At 55.8% G+C, this 15,111-nt stretch overlaps 1 protein-coding gene and 1 long non-coding RNA gene across 2 annotated transcripts in view; one reads left to right on the top strand and one right to left on the bottom strand.

The window, feature by feature from the left end:
- Positions 1-1,232: 1,232 nt before the first annotated feature.
- Positions 1,233-3,507, bottom strand: LOC121818996 (uncharacterized). Its single transcript, XR_006059079.2, has 2 exons — positions 3,268-3,507; positions 1,233-2,641 (listed from the first exon to the last, which is right to left on the bottom strand). It is a non-coding gene; the product is annotated as an uncharacterized LOC121818996 (long non-coding RNA).
- A 115-nt stretch (positions 3,508-3,622) lies between these two features.
- NIBAN2 (niban apoptosis regulator 2) overlaps positions 3,623-15,111 on the top strand; it is a 54,244-nt gene continuing 42,755 nt past the window's right edge. Inside the window, exon 1 of the mRNA XM_027966422.2 lies at positions 3,623-3,859. Coding sequence (XP_027822223.1) covers positions 3,805-3,859 — 55 coding nt within the window. The 5' untranslated portion in view covers positions 3,623-3,804. The remainder of the gene's footprint in view (positions 3,860-15,111) is intronic.

Genomic DNA, 15,111 nt, shown 5'->3' on the forward strand with positions numbered 1-15,111 from the left:
AACTGGAACCCTTTTGTCCCTGGTCTCCTCCTGACGCAGACAACGGGCCAGAGTGCCCCGACTGGTAAGAAACAAGAGAATTTATTGAGCTCTCTCCCCTTCCCTTTCTCTTTCCTCTCCTTAACCCTTCCTATCCTTCCCTGTTTTTCTAGTCCCCTGGTCCTGGATGCAGGAATCTGCTCGAGGGGCCCTCAGCCTGAGTTGAGGATTGGAGACTGATCACCTCCTCTTGTCAGAGAACTTGAATTCTGGTTCTGGTCTGGTCTGATTTCTGGTAGGGCCGAGTTCCAGTCCTTCCTTCTCTGGAGGCCCAGGGTCAAGTCCCATAATGCCTGGGTATCTGTAGGTGGCAGGAGACGTCTGTAAGGCCACCCCTTTCACCCCCTCTCTCGCCTCCTCCTCCTTCTTCTTTCACCCTGGCATCCTTTCCTCCCTTGAAATCTTTGATGTTAGTACTTGGATCTGAAGTTCTGTGTCTCTATAGGAGGTTTTCTGAGAGACTGTATTCTTGTATTTAAGGGCTTCCCTGGTGGTGCAGAGGTTAAAGCGTCTGCCTGCAATGTGGGAGATCTGGGTTCGATCCCTGAGTCGGGAAGATCCCCTGGAGAAGGAAATGGCAACCCACTCCGTATTCTTGCCTGGAGAATCCCATGGACAGAGGAGCTCGGTGGGCTACATTCCACGGGTCGCAAAGAGTCGGACACGACTGAGCAACTTCACTTTCACTTGGTGGCCCGGTGGTTAAGACTCCCAATATTGGGGGCACTGGTTCAATCCCTGGTTGGGAAACCAAGGTCCTGCATGCCACATAAGGAGGGGGAAAAAATCCTTGTAATTGATGATTCTTCCAACAAAGTAATTGTGAGGATTCTGTGAGACAAGGCAGGGAAAGTCTGGCGTGATGCGTAGATGTGGTGTCAGTGAAGTGAAGGTTGCTCAGTTGTGTCTGACTCTTTGCGACCCCATGGACTATACAGTCCATGGAATTCTCCAGGCCAGAATACTGGAGTAGGTCGCCTTTCCCTTCTCCAGGGGATCTTCCCAACCCAGGGATCGACCCCAGGTCTCCCACATTGCAGGCGGATTCTTTACCAGCTGAGCCACAAGGGAAGCCCATTTATTTTTGCTATGCTGTGTGGCTTGTGGGATCTCAGTTCCCCAATTTGGGATTGAACCCCGGAATCCCACAGTAGTGAAACCCTGGAATTCTAACCACTAGACCACCAGGGAACTTCCTGTTTTTCATTTTAAAATCAACTTTATTGAAGTAGAATTTACATGCAATCAAATGTACCCCCTTACAAGTCACATAGTCTGATGAATTTTGACAAATAAGTACTCTTGTGTAACTGCCAAGACATAGACTGTTTCCATTCACCCCCAAATCTCCTCCCTGATTTTTTCTGCAGTCGATTCCCCTCCACCCTGCTACAATTTTGTGTGGACCGAATGAATCTTTAATTCAAGGGGACGGGCCCTATGCTGTGAGGGGAGTTATTCACATGTTTACAGTGTCTTTCCTCTTTCACAAGCTCATTTGTCTCACATGGGAGGTCATGGGTGCTCAGAAGGTCTAGGTGAAGACACGTGACAGAAGGTATCCAAAGCCAAGAGGGGGAGCTCCTGGGCTAGGGGCCTGACACTGGCAAGTTTGTGGGTGTTTTGGGCTCACAGGCCTGTTTGCACCACAGAGGCTGGCAAAAGGCTGGCTTGTGGCCCCACCTTTACCCCAACTGGTCCAGGCCTCCTGGGTGTTCAGATGTCAGATGCCTCAATCTACCCACCTCTCAGGTTAGAGCAGGCCTTTCCAGTGTCTACAGTTTGGGTCATGGGAAAAAGGAAATGAGGCTAGTAGTATCATTTGCTTCTGGTGGCTCAAAGAGAAGCCAGCGTGTCTGCAGACTTGGCCTCTGGCTGGGTTCTGGCTCCGCCTTACTGTGTGACCTTGGCAAGTCACTTTCCCTCCCTGGGCCTCAGTTTCCATCTCTGTAGAAGGACACTAATCATCTCTGCCAGCCTGACTTCAGCTTCACCTCATAGTTCTCTGCTGCATGAATACATCCTGCTCTTCAAAGACTGCGCTTCTGCCCATGCTATCCCCACTCCCTGGAATGCTCTTCCTTAGGATCTGCTGTCAAAATTCTCGTTCTTCTAGCTCGTAGTTCTGGTACTACTCCTTCTGTGATTTTCCTCAAGACAGAATGCTGTGTTCCTTCCTCAAGCTTCTCTATGCTCTCAAGGGCAGGGACTGTGACGAATAACAGAATGGTAGGTTCTGTTTACTGCGATGACCCAACCTGTGCCAGGTGCTGTGTAGTCACTCTGTTATCTCATTTAATCCTCACAACAAAGCATCATTATTCTCAGTGGACGGATGAGGAAACTGAGGTTCTCAATAATGCCACATGTCCTGGGGGCCCAGAGCAAGTAGGACAGCTTGCATCCTCTCTTTTCATCCCCAGCATCTTGTAGAGAGCCGAGCCAGCAGGTGTTTATCACCGAACGCATGAAGAGTGCCTGTGTCCCATTAGTCAACTTCAAACCTACCTTCTGTTGGCGTTGGCAGGCCTGAAGCACCATGCTCAGCAATGTCAGCTTTTATTATCATCGCTTTCTGCTGATGTCACAGTTGCAGTGAGAGCTGTCCAGTTACAGGGTGGGGCACACAGAGAAGTGGGTAAGTACGCAGTCACTGGGGTAAGCACACAGTCATTGGGGTAAGCACACAGTCATTGGGGTAAGCAAGAAAAAACGGGATGACCCCTAGGATGCAGTACAGGAGGTCTGATCATCAGCAGCCAAGTATGGCTTCTGCTACCCCAGTCCATTATCTGGGGGTCCCAGGGGTTAACCCAGCTCCCCTACCAGCTTGGGGGATAGTGGGGTAGAATTGAAACACATTCTCCTGGTACCTGTGACCCAACCATGCCCAGCCCCCAAACTCCATGCTGGTCCATGGGTTTTGAATCTGCATCTTTTACAAACCGTACTTTTTTTTTTTTTTTCCTATTCCTGATTTGTCCTGTCCCACAAGCCACCTCCGAAGTGAAATACCCATATGCGGAGCCCGAGGAATGAGCGCCTGGCCTTTGAGTCGGAGCTCTCCTTGCCACCTCCCTTTTCCTTGCACTGTTGTGCAAGACGGGCGGGTACACCTTCTGGGGCAGGTCGGATCAAGGCCAAGGAACTTCCTGAGAGCTGGCAGCCGCGGGCGGGGCTGGGGGCAGGGGAGCAGGGGCGGGAGGAGTGCTCCTGGGCGTCGCCTACCGGCCCCGCACGTCCTTCTCGGTGTGGCTCTCTTCCCAAGAGGGTCGGGGAAGGTGGGGGGCGTTGACACCCAGGCTGGAACCCCGCAGGCACCCCCGTCCTTTCAGACGCCCCCCCCCACCAGCGCCATCTCTTTCTCCGTTTCGGTCACTGTCCGGTGCGCCCCGCTCCGCGTCTCCCTTCTCGGCCTCGCTTTCTCCGACCTCCTCTTTGTTTCTGTCTTGCAGGCGGTCCTTGCATACCCCGGCCCCTGCCCCGCCCGCTCGACAGCCACCGAGGAGGGGGCGGGGCTCGAGTCTGGGGGCGTGGCCTGGCGGGGCTGGGCTGGGTTGGGCGGGGCCGCGGGCTGGGGCGCGAGGCGGAGGCGGCCAGCTAGTGGACGGACGCTACTGGAGCCGGAGCGCGAGCCGGGCAGAGGCCGCAGCCAGGGGCGGCGGGAGCAGGGCGGGCCGGCTCCATGGCGCCAGCGGCGCCTGTCTGAGCAGCGCAGGCAGCGGCAGGCGGCGGCCGGATCGGGCCGCGCGGCTCCTCCTCACCATGGGGGACGTGCTGTCCACGCACCTGGACGACGCCCGGCGTCAGCACATCGCAGGTGAGTCCGGCGCCACGCAGCGCGCTCTGGGGGTCCGGCGGGGAGCCCCGGCCACGCCCCCATCGCTGCCTGCCTGCTGGGGTCTGCGGAGAGTCAGGCCCCGGGCAGGGCGGGAGTGGCCCAGGGCCAAGAACTGTTGTACAAGCTTGTTTCTCCTACGTCTGGGTGCCCCTTCCTGGCTCCTTCTGAGTCCGCCCTTCCCCCTCCCGAGGGGACTCGAACTTCCACCCACCCCTGGGAGCCGCCGGGTCTCTGGATTCCTGGGCACACTCCTGCAGCCTGAGCTGTGGAAGAGGGTCGCAGCCTCCCCACTTCACCTTGGGTATCTTTGCCCGGAAGCGATCCGGGCCCACTCGGCCAGCGTGTCCTGACCTTCCCTGACTGTCCCAGGTCCCGGCTTGCTCTGGCTCCAGACCCAGTACACGTGGCCAAGGCTTCCAAGGGACTGGCCCATCAGGGTCTGAGCCTGAGCCTGGGGAGTGGGCCTAGGAGAGATGGAGTGCACAGGAGGGGTGGGTCAGAACCCGTGTCCCTGGCCTCCGGCACAGCTGGGTGCTTCCGCGGAGGCTTGTTTAGGGGGCTGGTTAAGGCAAGAGCCCAGTCTCCTCAGCCCCCTCCTTCAACCGTGCCAGCTCCCAGCCCTGCACAGTGGCCGCTTCTCAGAGGGGCAGCTGCCCTCTTCCTCCCTGGGAAAGCACAGGGAGTGCTGTAGGGTCCTGGCTCCTCCTTCCCCAAACCCCAGGAATGGAGAGACAGGGTAAGACCCCCAAGCTGCCTGGGAAACTCAGTTCTGGGGGAGGCTGCCAGGGGGAATCCCAGCGTCTGTTTCCCATCTGGGATCTCTTGGACAAGTCTCCTAACGTCCTGGCCCCTTAGTTTCCCCCTCTTCGAAATGGGGTGAATACTTTATTCTTAATCGGTTTAAGTGAGCTAATTCATATGGCTTACTTAACACAGCTCTGGTGTGGGGGAGACCCCAGTGTGTGGGGTGCTGGTCCATGTGCAATGGTGGGGGCCAGTCTGTGAGAAGGGAGCCTGTTGCTCTTGGCTGAACTTGCCTCTGTCTGGTAGATCTAGCACGCTGTGCCTGCCTACACTTACGATGTGTCCTGCCATCCTGTAGAGTTTCCGCAGCTGTGTTCTGCCCACTCAGACCTCTGGAGAATAGGAACCAGGGGTCTCCCAATGCTGTGCTCCCACCCTAGCTGGACACAAAGATTTGTCCTGTGACTGGGGTCCTGGGCCCATGACGGAGATCCCCTTTTGTGCCAGGCAGGCCTGGGGCTGGCCCAACGGTGGGGGTGATGTAGAAGTGAGTCAGACCCTCTCCAGCATCAGACCAGCAGGGGGTTAAGTCCTGGAACACTTGTTTGTAGGACAGGCCTGGACTCTGGGAGGAGGAAGGCTGGGGCGGAGTCTTCCTGTCCCCTCCCTGTCGGTGGCAGCCTCCTAGGGTTCTGTAACAGTCCATCCATTCATGACCTCCTCCTGGGGCCCTCTCACCCCCGCCTGGGTGGGGTGTGCTGCGCCTTCTTGAGGGGGGGCGTTTACCCCCCCACCCCCACACACAGACCCAGCTCTGGCTCTCCCCCCTTCCTGCCTCCTGGGCTGAGAACTGCCACCTTGAAGGGGAGGAGACGGAGGCCGCAAAAGGTGAAGTGTCCTCTCCTGGGCAGGCTTGGGTTTGCTTTGTGGATACCAGGCTGGGTGGAAGAGGGCTGGGCCCACTCAGAGCCTGCTGGCCTCTTTCTTCTCAAAACTTCAGTGCTATTAATAGCCCTCTTCAAATGCCTCAAATTCCTGGTCCAGGCTCACCTGAAGGGGCTCCTGCAGTACCAGGGGTGGGAGGGGAGGCAGCCCGCAAGCCTCCAGCCCCCCTCCCATGGGAGGAGGCTGCCTGAGAAATAAACCTCTGAGGATACTGTCGCATCCTCCTTGCCCCTCCCACGGAGCAGCCAGGGTAGCGGGGCATTTTCCTGCAGGACAATTAAAATTCCAGAGCCCTCCCCCTCCAGCCCAGGGCTGCCCTGTAAAGAAGTCAGCTGTGCTCTGATTTCTGAGGCTCCATTCCTGTTCAGGTTCTGTGGCTTGGCCGGTGGCTCTCAGGGCTCCTTGCGCACCCCGAGCAGGTGAGTGCCAGCCTGCAAGTCCTGGCAGGGGTCAGGCGCGCTCCTGCCCATGGTGCCATTTTTTTTTTCTTGCTGTCACGGCACCTTTCATCCTGGAATTTCAAAGCTCCTGGCAAGCAGGGGCTTGTTCTCACACCGGCGGCCCCATATGGCTGGTGGCAGGATGAGACTCCTTCGTTCACAGGGGAGTTTGCATGGAGGAAGAACCCTGGCCAGGGAGCCAGGAGGCCTGTGTAATCTCGGGCAGCCACTCGCTCTTACTCTGCTTTCTCGGGGTCTCAGTTTCCCGCTGTGACCGAACCAGTGTGCTCCCTGAGGGCCAAATTCGCTTCCGGCTCTGAGGGCCTTGTTGTTGTTCAGTTGCTAAGTCGTGTTTGACTCTTTGCTATCCCATGGACTGCAGGCTTCCCTGTCCTTCACTGTCTCCTGGAGTTTGCTCAAACCCATGTCCACTGAGTTGGTGATACCATCCAACCATCTCATCCTCTGCTGCCCCCTTCTCCTCCGAACCACCTGGAATGTTTCCCACACACCTCAGACTTGAGCCAGCTCAAGGTCTCCTAAATCTCCAGCTTAGGTGTCTAAATCTCAATTTTCTTATCTGTAAAATGGGAATAATGACATCATGCAAGTCTGAAACTTAGCCCAGTGCTTGGGACACAGTAAGTGCTTAGCAAACATCTGCCTTTGTTATTGAGATGGTTCTTTATTCTCTGTTCCCGAAAGGGGTCCAGTGTTTGAGTTTAAACGGAGCAGTTATAGCTGTGGTTAAGGGCTTGTCCAGGGTCTGTCCAGGGTCTGGGGTCAAGGTTGATGCTGGTTTCCTGGATGTAAGAGTCCACCTGGGTTTTGGGAACCTGTGATTGCCTTCTGCATTGGCATATGTGTGAGATGGACATGGGTTCTCTGGAGTGGGTCCGGACGGCAGTGAGTGATGGGGGACCCATGTGACAAGGAAGGAACTAGGACATGAAGAGATGGGAGGTTAGGCCAGCTCATAGCTTCTTCCTGGTGCAGAGGCCAGGACAAGTGTGGGCGTTCTGGTGACTCCTGTCAGCACTGTGAGAGGGGTTCTTTGCATATGGTCTGAGCCACATAAACCAAGATGGGACAGGTGAGGGAGTGAGCTCACTGTTGCTCAAGGTATACAAGTAGGGGGTTGGGTGCTGCATTCATGGCAGGAAACCTGGCCCTGCCTGGCATGGAATAGTGGGGGATGGGAGGGGGGCTTCTGCCTCAAGGATGGCCTTAAAGGACTCGACTGATGCTCTGGAAATTCTGTTGACCAGGATGAAATTGTGGTGGTCAAGGAACTACCTCCCCCTCACTGCCTACATACACACAGTGCCCTGAGGTTTATTACCTGAGAGCGCTCCTGCTGAAGTTTGCCAGTGCCTGCCCACTTCCCTTCTGCTGGCCTCACCTTTCCCGTTGCTAATTCTTTTATTAAATAGCAGCTTTATTGAAACGCAATTCACCTGCCGGCCAGTTTGCCCATTGAAAGTGGACCAGTCAATGGTTTTCTGTATATTCAGGGTCGGGCAACCATCCCCATGATCAATTCAGAACCTTAGGTCACCCATGAAAGAAACTGTCTGCCCATAAGTCATCCCCCCTCCCCCCTCCCTTGCTTCTCCTCCAATCCTTCCCAATTCTAGGCAACCACTGCTCGTGTTGCGTGATTGCAAAAGTAAGGAACACACAGACAATTTGGGAGTGGAGAAGTGAAAAAAAAATGAGAGCTCCTCCACGTTCAGTCGCTCTCCCTAGAAGAAACCCCTCCAGATTGGTGTGTCCGGGTCTCCAAACGCCCGTGGCTGTGTATATACACATTTAGCTCTGTTTACAAAAAGAGGTCCCATGGTATATTTCTGTGGTTTGACTTTTATCCCCCCGTCAGTATATTGTGAGCATCTTTCCATGTCAGAACACGAGCCTGCCCCCTCCTTCTGATGGTGGGTTTCCTTTTGTGCACGGCGCGGTTTGCTTATCCAGACCCCTGTCAACCAACGAGGGGTTGTTTCCAGTGTTTTGCTAGTAACCATGGTGCTGCCCGAACTGCCTTACACGCATCCTGAGCCAGGTTCCCCTATCAGAGCGGTCTCAAAACGAAAACACCTGAGTCACATTTTGATGGATTGACGCAGAGCCTCTGAAAAGGCTCCCTCCTGACAGCACGTGGTACTTCAGTCCCAAGGATTATCACCCTTTTGGACCATCAGATATGAGAAAAGGGGGTATCTTTTTAATTTATTGAACAAAGTAATGAATATCTTTTTTTGTTTGTTTTATGAACTGATTTTAAAAGCCTGCCTTTCCTCCTTGGGCCGTGGTTGTGCCTCCCAGGAGTTTAGCGGTGGAGGCTGCGCCTGTCCAGGTGTGTGGTATCCTGATGCTGCCCTGGGCTTTGCAGGGAGACCACCAGGCCACCGGAAGCAGTGCGCCACCCCCCTCCCCTTCTGTGCCTCAGCTGCTGCCCTTAGCTTAGGTCTGGGTCAGCCCCTGGAGGTGAGGCGTCTGGGGAGATTCGGCCCTGCCCCTGTGTCTTCTTACATAATGTGCTATTGTTGGCGTTGACCCTGCCCTCCCCCCTCCCCCCAGCCTCCACTCTGTTCCTTTCCCACCGCTGGGGCCCGAGCTCCGCCTCGCCTGCTCAGAGCTGCCTCCCACCTCACCCCTCCATCCTTCCCACACACGCTGCCAAAGAGCCTTTCTGGACCCAAACTGGGCTGTGGGCCTCCCTCCCTGCCGCCTGAGGAATGAGGTTTAGAGACAAAACTAGGAGAATCAGTCACCACCATCCTGCAAGAATTCATTCTTTAGTGGTATTTCCCTTCTGTGCTTATTGTTACACTGCTGAGACCGTGACTCAATTCGTGCCTTGCTCCTTGATGGATTAAATGATGTATAATAAACATCTCTCCCCGGTCATCAGAACCTCCCTGGAAGCATTCCCCCAAACTCCATCTTGTTCCGCCCAAGGCCATCTGTGCAGACGTTTTTCTTAGCCTTTTCCCCTAAGGCAGGACACCGCCAGGCTACCCTGTGACTAAATAGGTGGTTTTCAGGGGCACACTGAGTCGCTGTGTTTGTCTCCTTTCCCGCTCTGGTCAGCTTCCCTGCTGAAGAGAGACTCATCCACTTGCCCTCCCCTCCCCCAGCCCACAGCCTGCTCCCACCAGCCTGGGCATTTTGAGGGAGGTCCATTCCTGGGAGCCCCCTGACGCCTCTAAGCATCTTTCCTTGAGAGTGGGCTCAAAGAGGCTGCTGGTGAACTGGGGGTGGGGGGGACCACGGACTGATGTCCATGGCATCTGTGTGTGACCAACCATATATCTCCTGCTGCTTCTCTGAGAGCAGTCCACTGATTTGTCTCCTGCCAGAGGATGAGAAGATAGAGGAAGGAGGGGCCGCTCCTAACCTGTCCGCTTAGCCCTTGTTTAACTGAGCACTTATTCTGTGCCAAGCCTTCCTTTGTCTCTTTGAATCTACACCCTCCACTTCCCTTCCCAGCATCTTACTGGCCATGGTTGGGAGCACAGGGACGGAGCAAGTCAGTGGCCAGGGAGACAGCATGGAAAAGGGCCCAGAGAGAGGCAGGCGCTGAGGAGAAGGGGGCTGGGAAGGGAGGAGCCGAGTGGGAAGAGCGGCATGTGTCAGAGGCCCCCCTCCGGTCATTACTCAGCCCCGACTCAAGTCTGTCTTTGGCCAGTCCTGCCCTCCTGCCGGCGCCCCCTCCTCCTCCTCCTCCGCAGACCAAGCTCATGACTCACTCCAGCCCGGGTCCCCTCCTCGCAGCATCCTTCTGCGGTCGCAGAAATTCCTCAGCTGCTTTTCCTTCCCCTACCCCGCCCCCACCCACTTCCCTGCCTGGGGAAGAAGGGTTTTCTGAAGACGGTGCCGGCAGGGCAGCGTTGGAAGCAAAGATAGAGGTTTCACACCCTCGAGGGTGGAGCCGAGCCATGCCCCCGCTTCCCGGTCGGATCTTGGGGCCTGAGTCACAGAAACGCTGCAATCTTTCTGATCACGCCGATTTTTCAAACTGGAAGAACAGGAAGTGCCCATCTCTCCAGGGCCCCTGGTTCCACCCCCAGCCCGGGAACCATCTCAGTGTATAGTGTAGATGTGCTTGGGTGGAGGGACCTACCTGGTGACACAGCGGATGGTAAGACAGAAGAAGCAGGGAGTCCCGGGCAAGGCTGCGTAGCAGACCGCTTGGGTTCGAGCCCGAGCTTTGGCACTGGATGGCAGATTGGCCACCCTCTCTGAGCCTCTGTGTCTCCCTTCTGTAAAAGAGGTTGACAGTTCTCAGGGTATAGAATCAAGAGTGACAGCCCCTGCCCGGTGCAGCCCGGGGCTGGTGAGCGATGAGAACACAGCACGTGGTAGCTCTGATGACTGACACTTCCCGGACAGACATGGGTCAGGCCTGTCCTGCAGCCTCCGTCCCCCAGGCCCCTGCCATGTGCTCCAGGAAGCTGGCACGTCCCAGGTTGAGGAGCCCCCAGACTCTGGCCCTGGACAGCTGCAGCGGTCAGTAGACATCTGGGGGTGGAGGGCTGAGACAGGCTGTGCTGATGCACCGAGTGGCTCAGTGGCTCACAGTCAACAGCGTTGCCTGCGCTGTGCCCATTGTTGGGCAGGGCCCAGAGAATAAACAGGCAAAAGACAGATGCGAACGTGCCCCCCTCGCCTGGCCGTGTGTCCAGATTTACTTGCTTGATCTGGGTTTCTGTTCACTGATGGCTCTTACGACTCTGACCGATGGCTCTGCTTCGCTCTGTGCCTTTTCTCTCCATCTGTGACCCCAAGACCAGGATCTACTTACAGGCATTCTCTGCTCTGAAAATCCTTTCCTTGTGGTCTTGAGATGCCTCCTAAAGGCAGGGCTGGGTGGGTTTGGATGTTAGAAGTTGAAGGGGAGGGTCCCCATTTGTGTGTCTGTGAGACCCCGCAGGTTCTGCAATGGGCTCTGGCCCCAGACACACTTGGTCATTCTTTTTCATTAACTCAATAGTTATTGATCTCCTACTGTGTGCCAGGCACTGTGCTGGATACCAGGGGCATACCGTGTCCCAAGCTCTTCCACAGCCCCTGCCCATGTAGCACTGCCTGGCTGGCTGCCCCTCTGCAGGCTGAGGGGTATCCTCAGGGGGCAGACCTTCAGTGGGAAAGTGTGAGGGGTAACTGGTCCAGTGGGTGGGGAGGGATGGGGTGAAGAGGAGGGAGCCACAGAGGCTGGCCTTAAAGAAGAGGGGACCTTGTCCTGAGTGTCCTGGGGAGGCCTAGGAGGGTGGGTAAGAGGAGGAGGAGAGCCCAGTGGTGAGAGGGGTCCGAACCAGTATGGATGGGGTATAGTCAGGGTATGTGTGTGTGTGTGTGTGTGTGTGTGTGTGTGTATGTATTTGACTCTGTGTGTATGTGTATATGGGGTGATGGGGCAACAAGCCTTGGTGATGGTGATGTGTGAGGTTGGGAAGACCTGGTGCCAGTTCTTGGTCCCGTGGGATTGATGGACCCCATCAATTTGTTTTGGGCTTCCCCCGTGGCTCAGCAGTAAAGAATCTGTCTACAGTGCAGAAGACGCAATAGACTCAGGTTTGATCCCTTGGTCGGAAAGATCCCCTGGAGGAGGGCATGGCAACCCACTCCAGTATTCTTGCCTGGAGAATCCCATGGACAGAGGAGCCGGGCGGGCTGTAGTCCATAGCGTCATAAAGAGTTGGACACGACTGAAGGGACTGAGCACATAGGTTTTATTGAGGTAATCAGTGGTCCTGCAACCCTGCTTATCATTCCCCTGATTATGGGAGACTCCCTTCGTCAGCAACTCTGTGTATGAGAACCTTTTCTTCCAGGGGCAGAATGGGAAGAGGTCTGGGCCTGGATTCCGAGGACCTGACTCTGAGATCTTGTCTCAGTGCCCCTGTCTTTTGGCAGATGGCGTCCCTTCTCCGGGCCTCAGGTTCCTTATCTGTCAAGTGGGTCTGCAGTAGCCTGGACGTGCTAGATGGTTGTGAGGCATCAATGGGATGATGTCCCCTTGTCATCAGTCCTTCCTGTTGGGTATCGTCTGTGACAGGATGTTGGCTGAGGGAGTCCCTCCTCTCAGGAATCAAAAGTGCAGGGCGTGGGCCAGGGCGCTGGGGTCAGGGTCCACATGCAGGGCCAGGGACTCCAGTGGGTAGCCGGGCACCCAGGAGGAGCAGAGGAAGACTGAATTGTAGTTTGGGGACTTCCCTGGACTTCCAGTGACTAAGACTCTGCACTAGCAATGCAGAGGGGTCCAGGTTTGATCCCAGGTCAGGGAACTGGACCCCACATGCCACAGCTAAAGAGGCCACATGCTGCTACAGTGAGGGTTGAAGCTCCCATGTCCTGTAACTAAGACCCGGTGCATAGATATACATAAATATGTATTTTTTAAAAGATTTTTTTAAAAAAACAATGAATTGTGGTTCAGAAAGTGTGAACCCCACTTCCGCATCCACACATCTGTGGCCACGCCGGCCACAGCTGCTGTCCCTCCTTCCCATGCCCCATGCCGAATGGAGCTGATTTGTGTCCAGCCAAGTTTGTTAAGCCAGAACCTTCTAGAACAGGAGTCCCTTGGGCCAGAAGCTACTCACCCTCTTGTGCTTAACCCACCTCTATTCCTTCCCACCTGCCAGGAGCCATTTACAGGGGCAGGCTGGGAGGCGAGAGCCTGAGGGCTGGTGCCAGGCGACCTTTGGCAAGCCCTGTCTGGCCTCCCTTTGCCAATCTGTGCAGCGGGGCGCAAGCACAGTCTCTAGTGGCTTCCTGGCTCTGACCTTACGGGAGCCCGTGGGCCTTGGGCTGTGTTGAAGGCAGGTGCCTAGCAATTATTTATTGCATAATGCCATCTTGCTGTGGAGGGACGTGCCTTCTCTGAGAACTGCCCTGTGCTGGGTAGAAGGGATGAAGCAGGGACACGAGCCCTGATCTCATGGGCCTCATGCCATCCAAGAAGCTTCCATCAAGCTGAAGGCAGTGTGGTTTGTGTTACAAAGACAGTGGGTCTTTATGTTTCCAAAGTGCATGTTGGTTTTAAACTTTGGTCAGCCCAACTCAAGAGGCAACACGTCCAGCCTTGACAAGGAGGCAACTGGCTTCTGCCCCAGAAAGCCCTGTGGCCTTGGGCAGGTTCCCTTCATAAAATGGGAAGGTGATCCCTGTGACGATTCTGGGAGGCAGTTGTTCCTGGCATGTGGAACCTGCTGGGTACATGGCAGCCCCCTTTTGGCTGAGTCCTGGGGGAGGAGCGGTGTCCTTGGCCTGCCTGGGAATTCAGGAGTGATGGGACTTCTAGAGGGGAGTGGGCTGACAGCCGCACTTCTGTTTCCATTTTAGCTTTTGCTTTTTAGTTTGTGTTTTTGGAAGTATTCCCTGGAGGTGCGGGTGGAAAGGGGGAGAAAAGACAAACAGGACTGGAGCTTGGGGGAGTCCGGGCTCCGCTGGGCTGCGGAGCCATGGTTAGCGTGGAAGGGGTGCTTGCGGTTTGCTTGTGGTCTGGGCTGCTCTGGCCACAGCGCCCCACTTGCCCACGTTCAGAGCTTGCCGACCGGCCGTGGCCGCTCTCCTTTCTCTGGCCCAATCCCTCCTCCCTCGTAGCCAGGAAGGCTCCTTTGTGGTCATCCGACCAGTTCCCTCCTCTGTTTTCGTAACTGAGTAAACTGAGGCCCGGAAGGAGGAGAGAGACATTCCCAGGGTCTCAGAGGACGGGAACCGGGGCCCATTCCATTCCTGGACGCCCCAGACAGCAAAGACGAGTCAGGAAGGAGCGCCAGGCCTGGGTGGGGCCGCGAAGGTTATAATTTTGAACACAGAGTAAACAAACAAGCCCTCCGGCCCTCCGTGAGAGAAGCGGCCCTGTGCTGGCCTCACAGATAGGCCTGTCCACACGCAGACAGCGAGGTGTTGTGGAGGATTAAAAAAAGCCAAGCTCCCTTCCCCTCCACCCCCGCTGCCATATTTTAAGCTGCCAGGAAGAGGAAGGAGGAGAGACCGGACCCCCTGGGACGACCACTGCTCCGGCCGAGGGCACGCTCTGCAGTGTCGGCTCCCTGTGTGGCTTTTGGCAGGACACTTCCCCTCTCTGGGCCTCAGTTATCCCCTCTCTAAAATGGGGGTGATCCCTCTCTCAAGGAGAGGGAGGGCCGCAAGGTGATTTGTGCTAAGTGACTGAACACAGCGAGCCCTTCCTCTCGCCCTGACCTGAGTCTTTGTGGCTGGAGGCGAGGCCCCTCTTGGGGTGGCAGGGTGACTTTCTCAGGCCGGCCTGCTCCTCCTGGGAGACACACCTCCACTCTGGGTCAGGCTGTCGCTGGCTGACCAGCTTAGCTTTCCTGTTTTCCTGTTGAGATGGTGGCAGAATTTGGGAGGAACTGCTTCTGGGGGCCTGCCCTGTGGGCAAAGGGGCTGGGCTACAGTCGGGCCTGGACACCCTGCCTCCCCGGGTGGGGGCCCAGGAGACTTCCCGTATGAGGAGGGGGCAGAGCCCCTCCGCTGCCCTCCCCTCTTCTTGAGTACCCCCACTGTGGCTTCTGAGAGTCCAGCGCTGTGGACGGGAGTTCGGCAGGCATGGCCTCCGCCTTGGGCCTCGGTTTACCCTGTGGTTCAGTGAAGGAGATGGATGAGAGTCTCTGGAGGGCCCACTGGGCCCAGTTCTAGACCTGGAGAGGCCCTGGAGGACCCACAGACTAAGCCCACAGCCAGGAGCTCTGTTCCCTGGGGCCACTCTCAATAGCTGCGTTGGGGCCTCCTCTGGGCGCCTCCCCGGGGTTCTTGCCGGTGACATGAGCACCACGAGGTGGGGCCTCACAGGACAGAGCTGGCTCCACTAGCTGCTAGAACAGTTATTGTAGCTCTTGATGCCTTGGTTTCACCAGCTGTAAAATGGGAATGATGATACCATTTCACTTACATTAGCTATGATTTAATAATATAAAGGATAATTTGCATTATGTGCATTGATCAGTTATGTTTATGCATATTTAACACAGTGCTGGGCATAGTTAATGCTCAATAATGAATAGCTATTATTGACATTTGTTAGTTTAAATTAATTGCTTAGCAGTGAGTGAATGAGTAAATGTCCCGCAA

Source organism: Ovis aries, chromosome 3, assembly GCF_016772045.2.
Source record: "Ovis aries strain OAR_USU_Benz2616 breed Rambouillet chromosome 3, ARS-UI_Ramb_v3.0, whole genome shotgun sequence".
Lineage (NCBI taxonomy): Eukaryota > Metazoa > Chordata > Mammalia > Artiodactyla > Bovidae > Ovis > Ovis aries.